The sequence below is a fragment of the Cololabis saira genome, chromosome 16 (assembly GCF_033807715.1).
Source record: "Cololabis saira isolate AMF1-May2022 chromosome 16, fColSai1.1, whole genome shotgun sequence".
Classification (NCBI taxonomy): Eukaryota; Metazoa; Chordata; class Actinopteri; order Beloniformes; family Belonidae; genus Cololabis; species Cololabis saira.
In genome coordinates, this window is record NC_084602.1 from 30,635,936 (window position 1) to 30,657,461 (window position 21,526).

Sequence of the window (21,526 nt, forward strand, 5' to 3'; positions counted from 1 at the left end):
ACTAATGAGAGTGACACGCTAACTGCTACAACTACATCATTATTCCACCGACGACACCAACACGACACTCTACAGTCCCTGACCTCCTCCTGGGCTGTTCACTCGTAGCGGTTGGTAGTGGGAGTTGTTGCAATCCGTAGAGTCTAGTGAGACAATATTAGACGGAAATTCAACTTATTGTACCAAAGAACATTAATGTAGGTCAACAGCAACTAGATATGAATAAAAAGGACCACTTCGGGTACTGTGTAGTTAATTTAAAATAATTGAGGTTTTTTGGCAAAAATTAGATCTTTTGATTAGTTTAGCATGGTGGAAGGTGCGGCCGTCCACATAGCTTCATCCAAAGCAGACATTTTTCGTAATTTACCGTTGGTTTTGGGATGAAATATATTCCTGTGACTCCCCAAGCACACCGCTTAACCATTTTAAGATAAATAAATAAAAAGTTTTAACGGTTGTAGCTATGGGTTGTAGCCTGCTCCTGAGCAGACTTTGTTTTGGAAGTACGGATCGTTTTTCCGCCATTATGGGGATAAAAAATATGCTGCACCCTCACCACACTATGTGCAGTGTATTCCTAAGTGCTCCTTTTTAACTAATACAAAGTTTTAAAAATAATCCAGTGATTCAAATTTGGATACAAGGCAAGTAAAAACTACGCTTTTTTTCTATTGATGTGAACGAGAGAGACGGCTGTTTGGCCCCATGGTTATTCTGCCCGGATGTAGCAACGGAGAATTATTTTTCTGATTGGTCAGTCAGGGACCAATCAGAAGGCTGACAAAGGGATATTTATTGTTCTGTATTCGTGTGTGGACAGTAGTGGTATTGATACACCGAGTGGATTTAACCATACGATGTGTTGCACGATATAAAGGTGACGACTGTCCTCCGACTCCCAGCAGCCCCAGGTCTCACCTGTCTGCAGGCTGTTGTGCAGCGAGCGGTTAACGGGAGACTCCTGGGTCGTGGCTCCAGTGCGGTTCCCCACAGCGTTGGACATCCAGTTGTAGAAACTGACGGGTGAGGGCTCGGAGAGCAGCGGGTGCTCAGTCAGCACGTCGGTTCCTGACACAGACGCAGAGAAAACTGATTCAGAAACCGAACATCACATGGCAACTATCTGGCCTCCTCAGCCAGCTGTACTCCATGGAAATTAATACTTCAAGATTAAATATTAGCTAAATCAAATGACAATTGACACATTTAGACAAATTTGGACACAGAAAACTACTTATTTTTTCGTTTGACACCCCTGAATTCTTCAAAAAGGTAAAAAAATAGAATGAATCTGAGTCTTCAGTCCATGTAAACGTCATTTAACAAGGTGCATAGTTGAATAGACGTTAAATAAATGCTTAAAAGAGCAGGCATACGGGAATTTCAGCAATATCTTTCTCAAAAGCGCACTCTTCACATAAGAATCGATTACATCTGCAGAATCATCGTCTCCAAGGCCACGCAGCCCCAAATTCCTGCGATAAAACAACTGTGTGGTGCCTGATCTATATGAAGGGAGGTCAAAACAGTACAATTTGGGACCTTTTTGATTTGCTGAGGAAAGATGCTACGATATTGTTTGATTATTGGCAGTAAAACATGACTGTTGACTTCTGAACAGCAGAGGTCACTATTGGAGCAAAAATGTGGAGTTCGTCAGCAGCGTTTACCGGGAGCTTCCGTTGACTGCGGTCAGGCCCAAGCCTCCATGGGGCCCTAAGCAAAATTTGATTTTGGGGCCCTCTATTACTGCCAATAATACTGATTATTGATCATTCACACACCCACTATAAACTTATTTCATGTTTTTTCCCTGTCATTACAAATACACTTGTAAAACTAGATGTAAGAACTTTTTGTTGTAGTTAGATTGTAATCCACAGAGATTAAGACCATGGAAGCTTGATGTTTACATGCTTTTTCAAGATGGTCCATCTTTCAGGGGAATCTGAGAAGACGTTGGACATTTTTTTCCACATTTCCAAAGAAGCAAGTGGCATCCACAGACGCTTTAGCAGCATCTAAAACCACTAGATTTAAGCTATGGGCACATAAGGCACAAGGCACATAAAAAGCACATGGATTTTTTTTTAAAAGCCTAGCCTGCACACCTTTATTTGCACCTTTCACGTTTGCACCATTGTTATATGATTGTCCCCTACAGTCCTCAAAGGGGATGTTCAATTCTTCAAGCCTCTGAAGAATTAGTGCAGACAAGCCTTGACTGGTAGATTCAGGAGCTACAAGAAACCCCAGGAAGTGTTCCTTTATCGCTGGTGTTTTTATTTAGCATGAACAGCTAGCAGTTAAATTAAAGAAACGTTTTTTTTCAAAATACAGATGCGAATAAACATGTAGATATGTACATTTATTAATATATGTAGATATATAGGTTTATATTATGAATATAGATATGTTATATGTAGGTATGTATATAGATATGAGTTATATTATACATACAGTATTTATATATCTATATATTGATATATAGTATATATAATATATATATAATATATATTGATTTATAGATATATGTAGACATGTCGATTTATAGCAATTTTTATGTATATAATTGGGGGTAAATATATGAACCAGTATATATATCTACTCTTATATAGTTATTCAAGTATATTGTTATATCATTGTTGTCTATTTGTTCTCTATTATATTGTAGTATTATTGTAAAGTAATGATAATGTAATACAATACATTATAATTACTTTTATTATTACATACATACATAGTAGCACAACTAAATGCTGGGCGGTTGTTTTCTTTTCTTTTTGTTTGCTTCGATTGGTTTTGTTTTTGACTATATTTATATATACATATAATTGAGTATTATATCACTATATTGAATAGTTATTAAAGTAGGGGTGTTTGGTTATGTGTGTTTTATAAGTAAGCTTATTGAAACTCTTGTTATATGTAAGAATGTACTGTATGTAAGCTTCAGGGGTAGGACTCGATAAGTGTTTACTTCAATCCTACTCCGTTTCGAACATGTTGGTGGATCTGTGAGGTCTGCCCATTTGTATTTTATTTTTTTACTTTTTTTGTTTTATTTTTTTATTTCAAACATGCATGTTAAATAAAAAAGAATACAAAAAAGTACAAATAAATAAAAATAAAAATCAAATAGCAGTTAAATTATTATTTTTTAACTCTTGGGGGCCCCCTAGTGGCCACAGGGCCCTAAGCAGCTGCTTGGTTCTGCGGCTGACGTGGGTGGTACCTGTGCGGGTGAGGGAGCTGCTCTTGGCCGTGGTGGCCGCAGACGGCTCGTTCCTCTGAGGCGTTCCCTCCAGCAGGTTGTGCAGGCTGCGGAAGCTGCCCGTCAGGTTGCTCAGGAGACTCTCCTTCCTGGGGCTGTCCTTGGCCGGCAGGCCGGCGCGGCTCACGTGCGCCGGCGAGTCGGCCGCCGTGTCGCCGCTGGTGTAGCTCAGAGACTGGTAGGGGTGCGAGCCCTGGGTATGACAAATGCACGGACTGCTGAGAGGAGGTTACAGTCGCACGGTCATTTCTCACCAGCTGCCGACGGCATTTCATTTAAATGACAGGTGGGATAAATTGCGTCTGGCAACGTTACAGAGAAGGCTGACGTCAAAGATGAGGACAAAAGAGCTGAGCCGGTTCAATAAATATGGTATAAACACTCTGCACTTTAATTTGGCAGCGTAAGTACAGTGTCATCTTGTCACCCAGTGTAAACTCTTAATCCTTTAGGCCTTTAAAAGATGGAGTCACCTTCGTGGCACATTTCAGATTCTACTCTCAGTTTGCTGTGAAATGTCTACTTCCTTTCAAGAAGGTCACTTTGGCGAAGGGATTTCAGAGTGCTCAAAAAACAAAACAACTTGTTGCCCATTTATTGGAACTTAAAAGAACAGATCTACATCTTATTAGCTCAATACCCCAGGGTGTTAAAGTTCCTAAAGTTTTAGCTCCAACAGCTCACTGACTCCAAGAAGGGTGAAATAATATCGGATAACTTGTCGTATCCTTTAATTTAACTTTTGGGAAAAATGTGAAATAACCCTGGCTTATAAATCCTGGTAACTTGACAGCATGTGACTCCAAAAAACAAGATTTATGGCTGCCTCAGAGGCACCTATTCATTGTTTTCTGTGCATCCCTGGATGAGCAGGATGGATCTCCTGAAACAGCTTCCTGCTGGGTGAACGCTCTGATTACGTTCAGGGAGCGAGGGGTGTGTGCAGTATGAGCACATACACTATTCATATCCCAATGAGAATTGTATTAACATGTAAATGTGGATGGTTTTTTTTTTTAAGTTACATATGGTCTCTAATGGCGCTTTTCCACTAGTACCTAGTCAGTCTGGCTCGGCTCACCTCCACTCGGTTTGGTTCTTTCCCAGTAGAGGTCTAACTGTGCCGAGTAGATACTTTTTCTGTAACTACTCTCCCAAGGTTCTAAGCGGCCTGAGTCGGGCTGTGATGTCATCACACTACAGGCCACCGATTGGTCGGGGGGTTGGAGACAGACGTCTGAGTCAGGATGTGACATCAGCGAACGAGCGACTCTGATGGCGGCTTCTGGTTAATTTTATTCGACCAGCGCAAAAGTCTGTTTGGTGATCCAACTCTGAGGTGCAGATGTTCATAAATCTGGTGGCTGAGGAGAGAATTAAAAAGGGATCTAGACGGGCGATAAAAAACGACCAGATCCACCAGGAGCTCTGTCTCTTCATAGCTGCTCTCGGCTTCCAACTGACTTTTCAGCAGCGCTGAGACAAATTTAAAAAAAAAAATAAAAATCGTCGCTGATTGAAGCTTCTCTCACTCTCATTTTTTAACTTGATATTGAACACAAGTCACAGACCCAGCAGCACATCTATCATCTCCTCCAGGTTCTACATCTTTAGTGTTGTTGTCTTCTTCGTTTAGAACACACAATCAAATACGTCACAGCAGCTTCGCTCCAACCCTCCTACTTTTGCTTCAGGGGCTGAATTGTTATTGAAAAGAAACCAGGCCGAGTTGAGTCGAGCCGAGCTGAGATGAGTTGAGCCAAGTAGGTACTAGTGGAAAAGTGCCACTGCCATTAGTTACAAGAATGCAGCTCAGACATTCTAGCACCGTACCTTTATTCTAAGCGCAGACTCGCTGTGTGCGTGGGACTTGGAGAGCTTCCTCATGATCTCCACTCCGCTGACGGGACCAGAGTTGCCCTCTTTGGGCGGGGGGCGACTGCAGGCTCCCTCCAGCAACATGGTGTGTTCACTCACTGTGGCTTCACAAAAAAAAAATAAGACAAAAAAAATAAAAAGGACTTTCATGAAAAAAAGGATTCACAAACCACGACACCCTGCTACCCACAATCCACCTTCAGATCTAACGAGTGGTCATTTCTGAGAGCTGCACGTTCCCACCTGCGTCAAATTCAAACTCGGCCCCGTCGGCGCTGGTGTCGCTCTGCAGCGCAGCGCCGTTGTCCAGGCCCAGACCGGTGTCACCGAGGCTCGGCTGCGTCTCCTTGGGCTTTCCCAACTGGTTGGGTTTCATCAGACCAATGGCCTTGAAACCCTGAGTCACCACGATGAACTTCATCCATTGTCTGGCCAAGGCCACTAAACCCTTCTTCAGGGTCACGAGAGCCGGGACGCCGTCGTTCTAGGAGGAAAGGAGCCGAGAAAAGAGCTGATCAGATCTCCTCGTGGATTATTGAAAGCAGAGAAAAGGACTGGGCAGTCACCGACAGTCCAAACAATCTCAAACTGACCATGGTGGCCTCCTCGATCACAGAGTAGTCGGCTTGCTGCAGGTAGCGGTGCAGGATGTTGCAGAGCATACAGGAGGGATTCTCATGCAGGTAGCGACCTCGCTTGGTCACGCGGTTGTATTTGCTGCGGATGGGGATGTGGATGCTCTTCTTCTGTTTACAGGAGAAAGGTTCAAGTATTCTGGGTGAAAACGACGATTTGAGCTGGTTAACCAAATAAAAAGGCAGACGTTAGACTGTATAATCTCTGCTCACCTCGAGAGCCTCCGTCATGATGCAGCCCATGACGGCGCACACGCGCAGCGTGCCCTCCATGTCCAGCTTGCGGAGAGAAGACTTCAGCTGGTCGATGGGAACCAGCCAGGCTCCAATAGCTGGTGTGGCTGTGCTGAGCAGATTCAGCTGCCTAAACGCAGAAGACATTGTTTCATCTCAGCAGAGGTGTCAAGTAACAAAGTACAAATACTTCGTTACCTTACTTAAGTAGAAATTTTGGTTATCTATACTTCACTGGAGTAATTATTTTTCAGACGACTTTTTACTTTTACTCCTTACATTTTCACGCAATTATCTGTACTTTTTACTCGTTACATTTTAAAAACAGCCTCGTTACTCTATTTCATTTCGGCCTTTAAAAAAAAAAACTATCCAGTTAAATTTCTCCATCCGGATAGAGTGAATTTGGTTGTGGTTGTTTCAGATGTTCTTGTCCAGTTTTGTTCTTACATCCGTTGCCCTCAGATTCCTGCAACTAAACTTGGATGTACATTCCAATAAAGGTTAGGATAAATGATAACATGCCTCTGAAGTTTGACTTTTTGCACCATTACAATACTTATAGGCAACTAGACATCATATCTTCTGCTCTCCGAAACACATGTTAATGCTCAATAGTACACATATATGGTTCTTTAATATATTTGCATTATACTAAGACGCATTCATTTTCAATGGCTTTTGTCCTTAATGGCTTTTTTCCCCCTTACATTACTTTTACTTTTATACTTTAAGTAGTTTTGAAACCAGTACTTTTATACTTTTACTTGAGTAAAAAACTTGAGTTGATACTTCAACTTCTACAGGAGTATTTTTAAACTCTATTATCTATAATTCTACCTGAGTAATGAATGAAATACTTTTGACACCACTGCATCTCAGTAACGACTCGTCAGTATAAACAAAACTGTGTTCTTCTATGCTAATGGTGGCTAATGCATTTATGAATTCATATAACAAAAAACCAGCCGTGTTTTCTTTCCCAAGGAAATGTTCAGAGTTAGAAAAGTGTTTTTCTCTTCTACATGAACTCATAATAACACTCCACATTCAGAAAGCTCCTGCTGGTTTGATGGGTCCGCTGGCCTGTGAGACTGACAGGTTTATATCTGCAGCTAAGCTGACAGCAGATCACAACTGCTGACAGAAGAGGATTTTTACAGAAACCTATTCCAGCAGAGGAAAATTGTTCATCTCGGCGCATATTGCCCGAAAAACCGCTGACACTACGATCCAATAACTCAGGAGATCATGGTGGCTTTGTTTCAGAGGCTTCGGTGGAAATGAATAACGTTCACATGTATTTCCACAAAGTAGGTGGAGCAGTCCTACCTGGATATGGACTGTGAAGGTGAGCGCACGTTAGTGGGAGCGGCGAAGCTGAACCAGATCTCCCTGATGGTCAGCTTCATGCTGCTGGAGTCGGGCGGCGGCGGCATGAGAGGGAGGTCTTTCTTCAGGTCGTCAGACTCCACTCCTTCATCCTACGGTGCAGAACATAAAAAGATTCAGTCCGACAGACCGACTGCCTCTTAGTCCATCAGACGTTCTTCCCTCCCACTTTGCTCTTTAGACCTACTTTGTGTGCATAAATGATTTTTAATGGATCATTTATCGTCAGTGGTATTAATAGCAAATTGATCACACACAAAAATTGCCCTTGAGGTCACTGTTGCACATTTTTGCCTGTTGCACATTTTTGTACATATACTGTTCTTTTTACATAGTCTATTCTATTTTATTTTTGTACTATTCTATTTTATTTATACTTATACTTATACTTTTTTTACTTAATTTTCTTTTGAAGGAAAACACCACTCCGTACTGCGTTTAATTTCGTTGTGCCCTGTATACTGACAATAAAAAGTCTGAAGTCTAAAGTCACAGTATGACTTTGGCCCTTTTGCAGCTTGTAACATAAAGCGTCTCCTCGTGAGCCTGTGTGGGTTTGTAATTTATCTGCACCAAACAAACCACAATTAAGTCCTTTCAAAGATATGCAGCCCCTAAATCTGTGAAGGGATTTAGGGGCTGCACCCTTTGTTGAGCCTTTTTTACTCCACCCTTTGTTGAGCAAACTGCATTTTTATAGAGAAATATCCTGCACCACACTTTCTGTGTGGATGTGAGTAACTCGACTCCTTTAATGCCTCGTCTTCCATTACAAAAAAAAAAGACTTCTCTAAACTATAAATACTTGTGCTGCAGAGTTTAAACGGCTCGACTCGCGTTCAAATCCGCGTCTCATTTTTCTTCTGCAGAAAAGTTTTGACATCATGTCTGGGAACACCTGTCATCCATCACATCTCTATTGAGCTGCCGATGCAGGATGACGACTTCTTCTCTGTCACTCTGCTGCCACAAAGAAGCAATGACATCGGATGTCTTAATGAAACTATCTTCCAAGTGTGATTGTGTATCATTTCACACACAAGCTCGCGTTTTAGCTTTTTCTCTGGCATCTATTTCATACGATTATTCTTTGTTAAGATTGGTCTGTAATATTCTTAGTTATTTCACAGTACACGTGTCTCACCAGAGTATCTCCATTTGTATTTCTTAATAACAATTGAGTGCAAAAGACATGAAGTGTCTGTTTTGGGGAAATATGTATAATCAAAATGCACAGATTGAGTTCTAGATGTGGTATTCTGCTAAATCAGATCCTTTTCTCAGCAACTTTACGAGCACACACACATCCTGTCTCACCTGCTCGTCTGAGTCGGAGTGCTCATTAACATCGGAGGCAGGACTCATGTTGTCGTGCTGCAAGTTGTCATCGGACACGTCAGTGCTGTAACCGCTTCCTGTCTGAGAGCCGGTGGAGCCATTAGACTTGGACATACCGGTCTTCCCTCCGATATCGGAGCGACCCATCACCCCAAATGCGTTGTAAAGAATGGCCCCTGACTGACGCCCTCCTGTGAAAACAGATTGGAACACAATCACAGATCTGCACACATTCGTCTCCCCCCGAGGGCCGTGGCAGTTCCTGTTATAAATGTTGGATGGCTGCTGCTTTGACCGTCTGGATGCGTTTACCTTTGACAGTGAGGTTCTCTATTCCACATTCAAACATGATCCAGCCCCATTTCTCGAGGGAAGGAGCGGCGCGGCCCAGATCACCCGGGGTTACTTGGGCATCCGTTTCATCCACCATCGTAAACTCCTCTATTTCTTCCAGGCCAAAGAGCACTTTGGACTTTTCAAAAGGGATGGCTGTGATGGCGCACGTCCCGATGTCTGCAGAACACCGAGAGGATTATATTCTCATCTCACCTTCAGCGGGAAAAACTAAATCCCACTTGGGTTTTCTAAGCACAATGTGATAAATATGGTTAAGAGTTCAGAACCGAACCTGTGGAGTCCAGGCCGCGGAGCTGGCTGTGGATACGGTGGATGTTGAGCCTCGCAGCGATCTCTTTGCCCTTCTCGATGCCGGCGTTGGAGCGCAGTGAGCCGGAGGACTGAGGCTGCATCTTGGTGGCTGAAGCGTACTTCTCTAACATCACGGAGGGGCGGCCGTGTTCCGTGGTGTTTGGATTCTCCTCCACGATACCCCTGGAATCAAACAGAAGAGAAAACTGCATCCAGATTTGACTGCCGACATCGTCACAGTTCCCCGTCGTCGTGGACGACAGGGACGTTTGTCCAACGCGGCCACAGACCAATCACCACGAGCAGCAATGGACGCCGTACCTGTTCATCCTGAACTGTGTGGCGATCCTGTCGAAGCACAGCGCCACCAGAGACACATGTGTGACACACTTGCTGGAGCAAGAAGGCGACACTTCCTCTATGGAGGCCTGCAGGAGGCAAAGGTTCACCTGCACAACAACAACAAAAGACAAGAACGCAGAACTTAACTGTGCTGGAAAACACAATTTTTGTGGAAATAAGTAACTTGATAACTCAAAATATATCCATAATAATGATCTAATAATGACGGACTTCTGTGCTACAAAGATGAATATACCGTTTTTTTGGACTATAAGCCGCACCTGCATACAAGCCGCATCCGCTCTATTTAAAAAAAAGATATGCAAGCCGCAGATATTTATGTTGTGAGATTAGATATTTACTACATGTACGGAACCATTTTGAACTGTAAATGATGTACATGTTTGTACCTAAATAGATCCTTTCCTAACAGTGTCTTTTAACACGGCAGCAACTTTGCTGATTAAAACGGGACAGAACCAAGAGAAAATAACGGGTATTTATTTATCTATTTATCTGTTTGAAATCTGCTTCTACCGACTTCTATCTGCTAAAGAAGAAGTAGCATATTCTTCTTTGCATTTATTTTGTCTTAGTTTTGATTCTAATTCCGGTTAGAGCGCCCCGAGCGGTGGAAGAAAAATCCACAGAATAGCCGCACCTTTGTATAAGCTGCATGGTTCAAAACCTATGAAAAAAGTAGCGGCTTATAGTCCAGAAAATACGGTAACAATATATAAGTCAATTCTTTGTTTAAAGCTGCTATTTGCACACTTAATGCCATTACAACAATTAAAAGCAACCATTTAATATGGCGTGCATCAGCCATTACTCACAAGTTGAACGGCGTTGACAGCTCAGAGTATATTTTCACATATAAACAAACACAAATGTAGAGTACAGTTCATGTCCATTGATTGCAACATGTTGTGTAGCAGTGCTAATGATTCGGCGCCGGCTTCTCAACCTCTCCGAGCACGAGCCGAGCAGCACTGCTGGCCTCTCATTATTTGGGGTCACGGCTCTCACCTTGGGGATGGAGACGTTGGCCTGAAGGCCCTTGATTTTCACATTATCCGGTTTGACAGACAGCTCCGTCTGGCCCTGGGAAATGTTGAGCGAGCCCGGGGTCGTGCCCTCCGTCTTGGACAGCTTGTGCTCCTGCTTGCCTGTTTGGCTCTGTGTGGATCCCAAACCCAGAAACACTGACACATCAGTCTCTGGGCAATTAAATCTGCTTAAGTTCACTTTCGGACTAAGAAGACGATTACATTCGGTCTCAAAAGGTGTAAATTAAAAATAAGTGAGGACATAGGTGTTCTACGTACAGAGTCGGTGACTGTGGATTTGCTTATTTGATAGGCTTCAGTGAGAACTTTGCCGTGAAGGTCGTCCAGGATGGCGGCCGGGTGTCGAATACTGGCGAAGTGGACCATGGACTCGATGTATCTGAACAACACCAGATGTTTTATTCAGTCATTTATTTATATAAATCCCACTACATGTTTCACACAATCATTTATGTTCTCTTATAAGGACTGAAAGTAAAACCCAACTTGAAGCCAGTCAATCTGTCTGTAGGAGGCCTTTTAGCTGAAAAGTCTGTTTTATTTAGAGGAAGAAACCCTGTAAACTTGCTTGTTTTGTCCTGCGTGGCAGGAACTCACATGAGCTGTGATTACAACACACAGAGGATGTGAGACTGTGCTCTCCAGCAAGAGCATTACTTAGCTTCACATTGCAAATGGTTGTTTGCAGCTGTATTATCAGTTTAAATGTAGTAAGACAACCCTTTAAATTTGCAAAGCAAAAAATAATTCACACATGCAAATGATATCTGACCAAGTACTGTGTATTTACTTGGATGTTGGTCCATATTATGAACTGAGCTGGTCGAGAGATGAGTGCTTGTAATTTAACATTTATAACTGTGTGCTTTTAGCCACCGGCAAACTAACGATTCATCATCCGTGATCAAGAACGAGATCAGACTCTGAACCACTTTTAGCATGTTAATCTTGGATCTAATAAAAGGTTTGAGTTAAAAGTTAAAATTTTAGCCTCGAGTGAAACTAATAAATTAAAAAGCTGAACAAGAAGCAACATTGTTTCACATTCACATCTCATCAAAAAGATTTGGCTTGATCCATAGAGGAAGTGTGTTTGGTCACCTGTCCAGGGATTCGGCCACCAGCGGCGTGAGCACCACGTTGATGGCTCCCTTCACCTCCACGATGGCAGTGGTTCTGGTCTGAGCCAGCGGCTGCTCCAAACTCCAGTCCTCTGTTGTCGTGTCCTCGTCCGTGTTCTCCATCGCTCTCTTATCCAGGGGTGTGTACGGCGTACTGTAGAGGAGAGACGATCACACCGAGGCTCAAAAGCAGGACAGGTTGTAAAGACAGGGATGATATTAAGGGATGATACAGTATTTTTGGCAAAGCAAGATAGTAAAACAAAAGTGGGTTTTAATACCTGTTGTTGTCCCCCATCAGCTGAACTCCTCTATCCAACAGCGAGCTGGCAGAAAGGCCCTGCCTCACCAGCTGTGATGGAGACATATGAGCAGTTTAGAAACACAGTAAAAGCTCTGATAATACGACAGTGCCAACTGAAGTGTCACATGCAGACTGAACCAGCTAACCAGACACACATGAACTCATTCTGAATGAGGTTGATGTCAGTGACCTTAAAGCAGGGGACAGAGAGCTGGTCGAAGGAGCCAGAGCTCTCCTCACTGGTGGGTGTGTCTAGATCCAGGGGACGATGCAGCGAGGACTTGGACGTCCTTTTATTGGTGGGCTGCTTGACAGACCAATTTGAGACCTGGTAAAGGTGGAGACGAAAACAAAACAACATGAAAACAGAGTAGGAATAACTACGGAAGAGTATTAGGGCCAGGCAGGAGAAAAATAAAAATAATATTTTAGAGGAGGAAGATTTTTTTTTCATTATGCAGTTCGAGAAAAAAGTCGAAATTCAAGAAAAAAGTCGAAAAGTCGAGATTAATGTTGAAGTAGAATTTCGAGAAAAAAGTCTAAATGTCGAAATGTCGAGAAAAAAGTCAAAATGTTGAGAAAAAAGTCAAAATTTTGTGAATAAAGTCGAAATGTTGAGAAAAAAGTCGAAATGTCGAGAAAAAAGTCGAAATTCGAGAAAAAAGTAGAAAAGTCGAGATCAATGTTGAAGTAGAATTTCGAGAAAAAAGTCGAAATGTCGAAATGTCGAGAAAAAAGTCAAAAATGTTGAGAAAAAAGTCAAAATTTTGTGAATAAAGTCGAAATGTTGAGAAAAAAAGTCAAAATGTTGAAAGAAAAGTCGAAATGTCGAGAAAAAAGTCAAAATGTTGAGAAAAAAGTCGAAATGTCGAGAAAAAAGTCAAAATTTTGAGAAAAAAGTCAAAATTTTGTGAATAAAGTCGAAATGTTGAGAAAAAAGTCGAAATGTTGAGAGAAAAGTGGAAATGTCGAGAAAAAAGTCGAGATTAATGTTGAAGTACAATTTCGAGAAAAAAGTCAAAATGTCGAGAAAAAAGTTGAAATGTTGAGGAAAAAAGGCGAAATTTCGACTTTATTCACAAAATTTCGACTTTTTTCTCGAAGTGCACAGTAAAAAAAATCTTCCACTCAATTTTTTTTTTCTCTTGCCTGGCCCTAATACTCTTCCGTAAATAACAGAACTAACTATGCGGTTGTTTTAAGTTGAAGTATAAAGAACTGGGAGAAAGAGCACCTGGTAGTGGGCGAGGTAGCTCTGGTAGCAGGCCATGACGTGCGGCTGCCGCGTCACCGGCCCCGGCTCGGCCGTCTTCTCCGCCTCCACGGAGCTCTCCTCCTCCAGGGCCAGCGCCGACACGAAGGAGGCCTGGGACATGTGGCTGGGCAGCGGCTGCGGGGGCAGCGGGGGCAGCGGGGGTGGGGGCAGAGGTCGCTCCGTGATCAGCTCCCCGTTGAGGACGTAGGTGAGGGGACCCTCCACGCTGTGATAAATGGAACTCCGGCTGTATACAAGTGTGAACAAATTAATATGACACGGTTGGATTCAAACCAATAATGGTTTAAAATGTGCTCGAACTACAATCAAAAATGCTCCGATGAACATGGAAATGTACTTTATTTATTTAAAGGGGACCTATTATGGTATCTATGGTCTATTTTAAACAGGCCTTGAATGTCGTAAAAACAAGGTTTTGATTGTTTTTGCTAAATAAATTAGATAATTCAGCCTCTGATCCATGTCTTTATCATCCCATTCTCTAACCTCATTATCTATGCAGGATTCTGAGTGGGCGGGGCTATGATAATGAGGCGCTGTGCTGATTGGCTGCCTGAATGACACGATACACCGCTACGAAAAAATGGCGGAAGCTCCGGCCGGCGGAGTTACACCGTGTCCTAACTGCATGCGATTCGAGCGAGTGTCAGCGACAAAATCAATTCCGCTGCTTTATTTTCTATTGGACTGTCCTAACTGGCCGCAGCGACGCCGTTTTGAGCTGAACATTTGTCGGACACCCTGCTTCTATTTTCTTCCTGTCGCTCGCGTTGAAAGCCAGTTGAAAGCGCTGTAGGAAACGGTTATCGAGAAGTTATCTCTATGATTCCTCCTCATTTCACTACAAAAACCTCAATAAAGTGTCAGCTGGCTGGAGGGAGATGGACAGACACTGGATGGCTCATCCGGGCGGCTGTACAGACACTGCAGAATTTGGTTGCTTTCCTCCTTCTCTGAGTTGGCAGGCTGAGGGGAGACCACTTTATATATGATAAACCAAGAAAAAACCTGTTTTTCATAATAGGTCCCCTTTAACTAAACATAAAATACCCAGTAAGAAGCAAGTTTTCCCACATATACAGAAATCTCCTACTGGATACATCAGACAACACGTTTTATATTAAAAACAAATAGGAGCTGGAGTTAAATATTATAATTGAAGATGGGAAGTGGGAAACAATGTGCATCGGATGTCATAAAGGTATCAATAGTAATATGTGGAAGGAGTTTGACTGGAAGATGAAGACTAGGTTCTTCAAGACGCCGTCTGTGGTCTCTAATTTTACAAGTAACCCAGCGGCAATATACTGCTGGAGACGATGTGGAGGGATTGGCGACCACTCACATATATTTTGGGATTGCCCAATGATATCGCCTTTTTGGAAGGGGTTAAAGAGTGAGATAGATAAAGTTATGGGAATAAATATACTATTCACCCCAAGTCAGTGTCTTTTCAATCCGACTCCTGAAGGCATGTACACACGGGACCAAGAGTACTTGCTACATATACTTGATGACTGCTGGGAAAATGGTGACAATAAAGTGGTTGAATACACAGCCACCTACAGTGGCCCAGTGGAAACAGAAGCTACGGGAGGTGTATGGAATAGAGGCTTTAACTGCTCGATTACAATAAAGGTCTGATGTTTTTGTGAGGAGATGGCTTCCTATTGCCATGTACCTTTCCAACTGAGGAGAATCTGGGGTACGTGGAATGTCTCAACTGTCCATTTATTTAAAACAGAATAACAGGAGCGCTGCTGGTGTCCCCACAACCCACGGTGCTCTTGCAATGGGTGCAACATTGAACTCAAAAGAAAAAATGCAGGCACTCTGGTGGCTTGAAAAAAGTTTAAAAAAAAAAAACTTTATTTGGACTGGGTTACCATCTAAACATTCTGCGTTGGTGTTTTTTAGAATGTAACCCAGTCCAAATAAAGGTTTTTTAACTTTTTTCAAGCCACCAGAGTGCCTGCATTTTTCTTTTGTGTTCATTTATTTATTTATTATTTTTCATTTATCAGTTTTATTCAACTTTCTAGACCCAACTGGTCCCATTTTGTTGCCGTCTTTAATGCCCTCATATATTATGTGATGTTGTCAAGGAATGTGTTTTTCTTCAATAAAAACAAAGTAAAAAAAAAAAAAAGTGATCATACTGATGAATTATGGGGGTCTCATGTGACGCTGCGACTCCAGCTCTCCTCACAATTTATTTACTTTTTTAAGTTTGTTCTATTTCACCATTTTGCTGTGGCACACAAATCTAAGGATATCTTATTTTATTATGTTACGCTCTTGAACTGAGCCACATGTGTTCCAGCTGAGCCCTTCGGGAAATCTAAATTGATCACTTGTTTTTGTTCACGCTGCACCAATCAATTGGCATGCTGAAATCCATACAAGAACTATTTATGGTAATAAAAGGATGACGAGGTGGCAGCAGACCAAGAGGGAAATCCAATTTGTAACTCATTCCAGCACTAAGTGGTGACCCGCGGATCAAACGTCTTATTCGCCCAAACCCCTCAACATCATGCTCATCTGTGCATCCATGATCAAATCAGAGTAACAGACTGAAGCTGCAAACGTGTTCAGCCTGGGGAGAAGTAGATTTACAACGAAATTCATGACTTTTAGGATATTAAACATTAAAAAATTAAATCTATTCCTGCATATTGTTCCTACAAGATATTTTAAACCGACTGCAAACACTTCACTGGAAGAGATCATTGATGCAGCCGTGTATTTATTTATTTACTTTTTGTAATAAAAACTATGCTGAAAGCCTTGTCTTTAAAATGTTAAGGGGTTTCTTTTGAATGTGTATCTACGTTCAATAAATATTACATTTGCGTGATATTGGAGAAAAGGGACACAATACACTCATTTGTTAGACATTTGCATTAAATCAATTTATGCATTTATCAAATGCTTTGAAGAAAAATTCTTCAGTTTTTTTATTTTAAAAAAGGGTACACTTTGGGAATTCTGGCAAGATAAGAACTTTGAAAGACAGATTATTAATTCATCTGCACTTACAGATCTTTTGATGTTACTGTGGGCTGCTGTGAATCTCTATCTTTTACTTGATCTGACCAATAACTCTGCGCTCTCTCCAACTTCTAACTCATGGAGAATGTTTTTGAGCTTTTCCCTCAAGTATCTGACCTGTAGTTCTCCATGTGATACGGAGGCTGCTGTGGCTGCTGGGTCTGCTGCCTCCTCTTCTTCTTGCGGCCCGGGTACGTCCCCGGACCCTCGTCGGCGCTGCTGATTGGCTCAAAGTCCTCGGCGGCAGAGAAGTAGGCCTCGCTGTCGGCCACAGACATGCTGGAGTCGGCGGAGCGGTACTGATGGAAGGTGTTGGAGTCCGCTGATGGCGTGAAGGGAAATGAGCCGTAGCTTCTCCGCTGACGAGGAGAGTCCAGGACGTTTTCGTCGCTGCGGGAAACCTCGGTGCTGAACTGGACGCCTCCGGCGAGGACCGGAGGCGGCTTCTCGGTGAAGACTGCGGCCGACAGGCTCTTGGTGCTGCCCAGCCGGCCGGACTGCACGGATGACTGTCGCTTCAGAGGTGAGCAGAGGGGTGAGCGCACAGAGGAGCGGCCCTGGGAGCTGTTGGGTGACACGGGTGAGACCTCCCCTATGGTCCTGCAAAGTGAAAAGCACGATTGCTACGCTTAGAGGCAATACGAACTGTGAAAAATTTGATCAAGTTTGAAGTTTTGAAGTTTGAATTTATTCACAATACCATAATAATAGTTATAATAATACAATTGAATTAAGTGGGTAGAGTGAATGGGTCCCCCAAGGAAGCTAGGAAAGCTAAAAAAAAAAATCAATAAGCAACTACTACGCTGGCTGAAAATCCCATTTCTGCCTCATTGTGCTTCCAACATATCCTTCCTATTAACGGTAATGAATTTAATATTTCTTGAGTTAAAAACATTATCCTAAAAATCGATTTGTATGTCTAAAAATTGTTTTTTTTTTGTTTTTTTCATCATTACAATTTTGGATTTTTTTTTGTTGTTTATGCCCAAAAAAGGATGTTTTGTTGGACACAAGAATAACTCGTGCCGTGTTTTTGCCTTTAAATATGTTTAAAGGTATGAAAACATTAAAGTTTTCAGTTATAATTGCATAAATTGTCTATATTTCATTACTTTATATACTGTCTTGGGGTTACAGTTGCATAAAATGCTAAAAAAAACTAATTCTCAAAAATTTTAACTGAATGTGTTAAAAATAAAAGCGATTTCATACGCCTCTGTTTGCTGCCCTGGATCTGTTTGATAATTCTGCCCCACACAATGTTTCTGAAAGCAGTTATATCAGTATTCTGGGAGCTGATTGGTCCTTACAGCATCATTAGCTGCCAATACTTGCTGTTGAATCTCAATATAATACCAGTATTAATATGTTGCATAACTACACAGTCATATAATTCAGGCAACAGCTTCAAAAACCGTTTTACACTAACACTAACCCAAATCGATCTAGGATCAAATCTTGATAATCGATTCTGAATCTTAAGAAATGGAATCAAATCGATTCTTGACATTTGAATCGATCCCCAGCCCTGGTGGCGTCACTTGTTACTCACTCAGCGGGGCTTTTCCCGTTCACGGGGAACATGCGTTCCTCGGTGCTCGGGGAAGGCGTGTCCCTCTCTCCAGCCAGCAGAGGTAAAGCAGCACTAGATGAGCTGTTTTCCTCCGAGGACGAGGCCGAGCTGTGGGAGCGTTGGGGCACCTGGAGGCTGAGCTGCTGCTGACCACGTCTCTCGGGCAGCTCAGGCGGCAGGCAAGGAGAGTGCGTGTCTGTTTTCAGTCCTACAACCCTCCCTGAGGAAACACGGAAACAAGATCCGCTGAAAAATACAAACCTTACAGGCTCTGGGTGTTTTATTAATGATATTAACTCTAAATGATCTTAATTTGAATATAAAAGCTCAAGGTCCTATATTTGTAAATTACTCTCGTGCAATAAACCTTTACAAGACAGAGTAATGGTTTTATTAAAGCATTTGGCTGAGAAGCCACAAGAAAGCCCTCAAGCGGAGCCAAGGAAGAATAACTTAATAAAGATATCAGGAAGTATATGTTTTAAACTAAATACCATCCACTTTGGGGGTTTCCTTTGTAATGATCCACTCCCCGGGCTGCAGCAAGGACTGGCCGTAGCACATGTCGGACTCGGTGCTGGAGGAGGAGAAGGCCGATGAGGAGGAGGGTGTCAGCTCCTCCAGCCTGAAGTAGTCCAGGCCCATGTTGGTCCCGCCGAAGAACCTGCAACCGCCCAGGCATCCGCAGCGGTTCCTGCTGCGCTTGTTGCGAACGCTGGCTTCTTCAGGCCACAGGAACCACAGCCTGAGGAGAGAAGGGGACACGGGGAGAGTGAGGTGGATTTGAGCTGGTGGGGTCACTGCTGGAGGAGAAAAATGTCAAGATCCCTGGAAGAATTTGAGTTGCAGACAAGACCTTGTTGATATGAAACTTGATCACTATTAACTGTCACATGTTTCTTTGGCTAAATTCAGAGTATTGGGTTCTCAGTCAACTCAAATTTAGCTACAATAAAGCATCTTGCCCAAATACAGACTAAAAATGACTGAGCGATGAGGTTTTACTGCCACACCAGAGGGTTTTATAATCATGCACCTGAATTGATATAGCTATAAATGCTAGAAATAAAATTAACTAATTTCATTTTAAAAATCTGATCATCAAAAAAAAAACAAATATTGTTACTTATTTTCCTTTTTTTTCTGAATGAATGTGTATTTTTGTATAGATTGCCATTATTACTGGTTTGTATGTTCAAAGAGGATTGTGATGTTGATGACGATAGATATTTATTATTATATTTTACATGATTTATTTAATCAATTACCTCCTTCTTGTACTTTATTTATTAGTTACTAATTAAGTATTATTATTGTTTATTTATTTGTATGATCTGATCCTACTCAATTCATACATAGCCCACCCTATATTTATTTATTTTGTTTTTTTTCCTCCTTCTCTTCCTATTTTTTTTCTTAAAAAGAAAAAAAAAAAAATCAAATCTGATCATATTAGTCATCCATTTACATAAAGAAAAAAAGAGAAAAGGGGTTAAACTGAAAACAGACACATGAACGACACATGAAAGATGGCTGTTTTCTACCTTTTGGTCTGAGCGTCATGGAGTTCCAGGAAATGTCTCTGAACTTCACATTTGGCTGGGTGGTCGGCAGCCAGGGCGATGTCTGCGGTGATGAGGTTCAGGTTGACAGTGCCGGCCTCCAGCCATACAGAACGTCGGAGTAAAGGGGGCTGGAGGCCTTGACCCGGGCCTGGACCCGGGCCGGCCAGCTGCAGCCTGGCGGCGTCGCTGCTCTGCTGCTGTTCGATGTACTGCCGGATGTTTACGTCCTGCACCACGGCACTGATGCCCTCTCCCACCGCCTGGTTGTGCAGATTGCAGTTGGCGACACGTACAATTCCTGTCTGCAGACGGGAAAAAAACCCAACTAAATATCAGCACGAATATCAAAACTATTACATATTTATGAAACTGGCAATGAGTCAAACACGGTAAGCCGTGCAGTGATTCTCCGCGCTTCATTAGTGCTTTGTGACAGTTACCTTAACATTGGCGGCGCAGCCGTGCTCCACGATGAAGAGGTCGACTCCATCCATGGCCAGCCGGGTCATGGTGTACTTCAGCTCCTCGGATGTGCGGCAGTGACCGGGCAGGCAGCTCAGCTGGAAGACAGCATTGTTTAGAAACTTTTCAGAGCTTCCTCAGAGAGCAAGCTCTTGTTTAGTTTCTACATTTCCCTCCACCGCCCGCGGCCACGGCTGCTCAGCTGTCAGAGACTAACGACGGCTCTCGGGGACAGTTTTTAAAAATATCCTCGTTAGTATTCACATACAAGCAAGACATCTTAAGAAACAGACGTATACACATTAATGATATATTCAGTAATGTTTAAAGAAACAGATCAATAGATCTGTGCTCTGTTTTCTGCTTTTTATTTAAACTTTGAACTAAGTGTCCTTTCTGAGTCATGCTTCATTACAGAAAGATTTACAATGGTCTGTGTCTATTATCTGATCTTAGCTGAACATTTTATTCCACACATGAGAAAAACCTATCCAACATCCAAAAACAGCCTTCGGCCATAACGATCTAATTTAGGAACTTCCAGCGTGAGATGCAGACGCACGGCCGCTAACTAGCACAAACTAAAGCGACATCAGAGGAAACGAAAAGGCTGTGAAGACGTACGGCTCGTGCGTGGTTCTGCATTTCATGTTCTCGTACCTTGGCATCGCAGATGCGACGGTCGACGCCGTGCTGGCAGATGACAGAGGGCTTGGGTTGCTCCAGCTGGAACTCTCGAGAAACCACGTGAAAGAGGAACGTCTCCCCCCACTCCATCATGTTGGCCAACTAACAGTCACAACAAACAGTCTCATCATTATCTGAAAAACTAACGCATGGAATAAGAAACTAGAAACATGACTTGTTACAAATTGGCAAAAGTGATATTTATACCAATATTTTAGCGGTTAATGCGAGCTCTTTAGAGGACACATTTTGAATTTGAACACACAATCCTGCCCAGAAGTGTTGTTTTTGTTTCAATTTTAGTTTTAGTCTAGTCTTTGGGTCAAGCTATCATTTTAGTTTTTATTAGTTTTAGTCACGTTCATTCTCCTTTTGGTCGTGTCCAGTTTCAGTCGACTAAAAGTCTGATCAATTTTAGTCTTATTTTAGTCAGAATTGTCCATGAATGTTTTAGTCGACGAAAACTGATGACATTTTAGTCTAGTTTTAGTCAAAGATTGTATTTAGCCAAACCCATTTTACAATTCAAACAAGGTTATCTTATTATTATATTATTGTTACCTTATAGACTCAAGAATACATTCATTCCAGATACAGAAGACTCTAATTTGAGTTTACAACATATTTATTTTTCCGCATTTCTCCCCATCTTCTTCGACGACACATT

The 21,526-nt window shown here is 42.2% G+C and overlaps 1 protein-coding gene across 9 annotated transcripts in view; it reads right to left on the reverse strand.

Moving 5' to 3' along the window:
• The window catches only part of kiaa1109 (KIAA1109 ortholog), a 106,925-nt gene that overhangs the window by 56,967 nt on the left and 28,432 nt on the right, over nt 1-21,526 (reverse strand). For 8 of the 9 annotated variants that reach the window (XM_061744041.1, XM_061744040.1, XM_061744036.1 and 5 more), the window contains exons 23-45: nt 20,833-20,961; nt 20,151-20,270; nt 19,690-20,012; nt 18,640-18,890; nt 18,125-18,365; nt 16,687-17,169; nt 13,474-13,741; nt 12,430-12,567; nt 12,217-12,287; nt 11,916-12,089; nt 11,073-11,193; nt 10,774-10,923; nt 9,724-9,851; nt 9,383-9,585; nt 9,067-9,267; nt 8,734-8,945; nt 7,357-7,508; nt 6,004-6,154; nt 5,749-5,901; nt 5,399-5,639; nt 5,111-5,259; nt 3,239-3,470; nt 922-1,071 (exon numbers count right to left, since the gene is read on the reverse strand). In XM_061744041.1, the coding sequence (XP_061600025.1) occupies nt 922-1,071; nt 3,239-3,470; nt 5,111-5,259; nt 5,399-5,639; nt 5,749-5,901; nt 6,004-6,154; nt 7,357-7,508; nt 8,734-8,945; nt 9,067-9,267; nt 9,383-9,585; nt 9,724-9,851; nt 10,774-10,923; nt 11,073-11,193; nt 11,916-12,089; nt 12,217-12,287; nt 12,430-12,567; nt 13,474-13,741; nt 16,687-17,169; nt 18,125-18,365; nt 18,640-18,890; nt 19,690-20,012; nt 20,151-20,270; nt 20,833-20,961 (4,441 nt within the window). The remainder of the gene's footprint in view (nt 1-921; nt 1,072-3,238; nt 3,471-5,110; nt 5,260-5,398; nt 5,640-5,748; nt 5,902-6,003; nt 6,155-7,356; nt 7,509-8,733; nt 8,946-9,066; nt 9,268-9,382; nt 9,586-9,723; nt 9,852-10,773; nt 10,924-11,072; nt 11,194-11,915; nt 12,090-12,216; nt 12,288-12,429; nt 12,568-13,473; nt 13,742-16,686; nt 17,170-18,124; nt 18,366-18,639; nt 18,891-19,689; nt 20,013-20,150; nt 20,271-20,832; nt 20,962-21,526) is intronic. The other variant, XM_061744034.1, reaches the window with a different exon arrangement.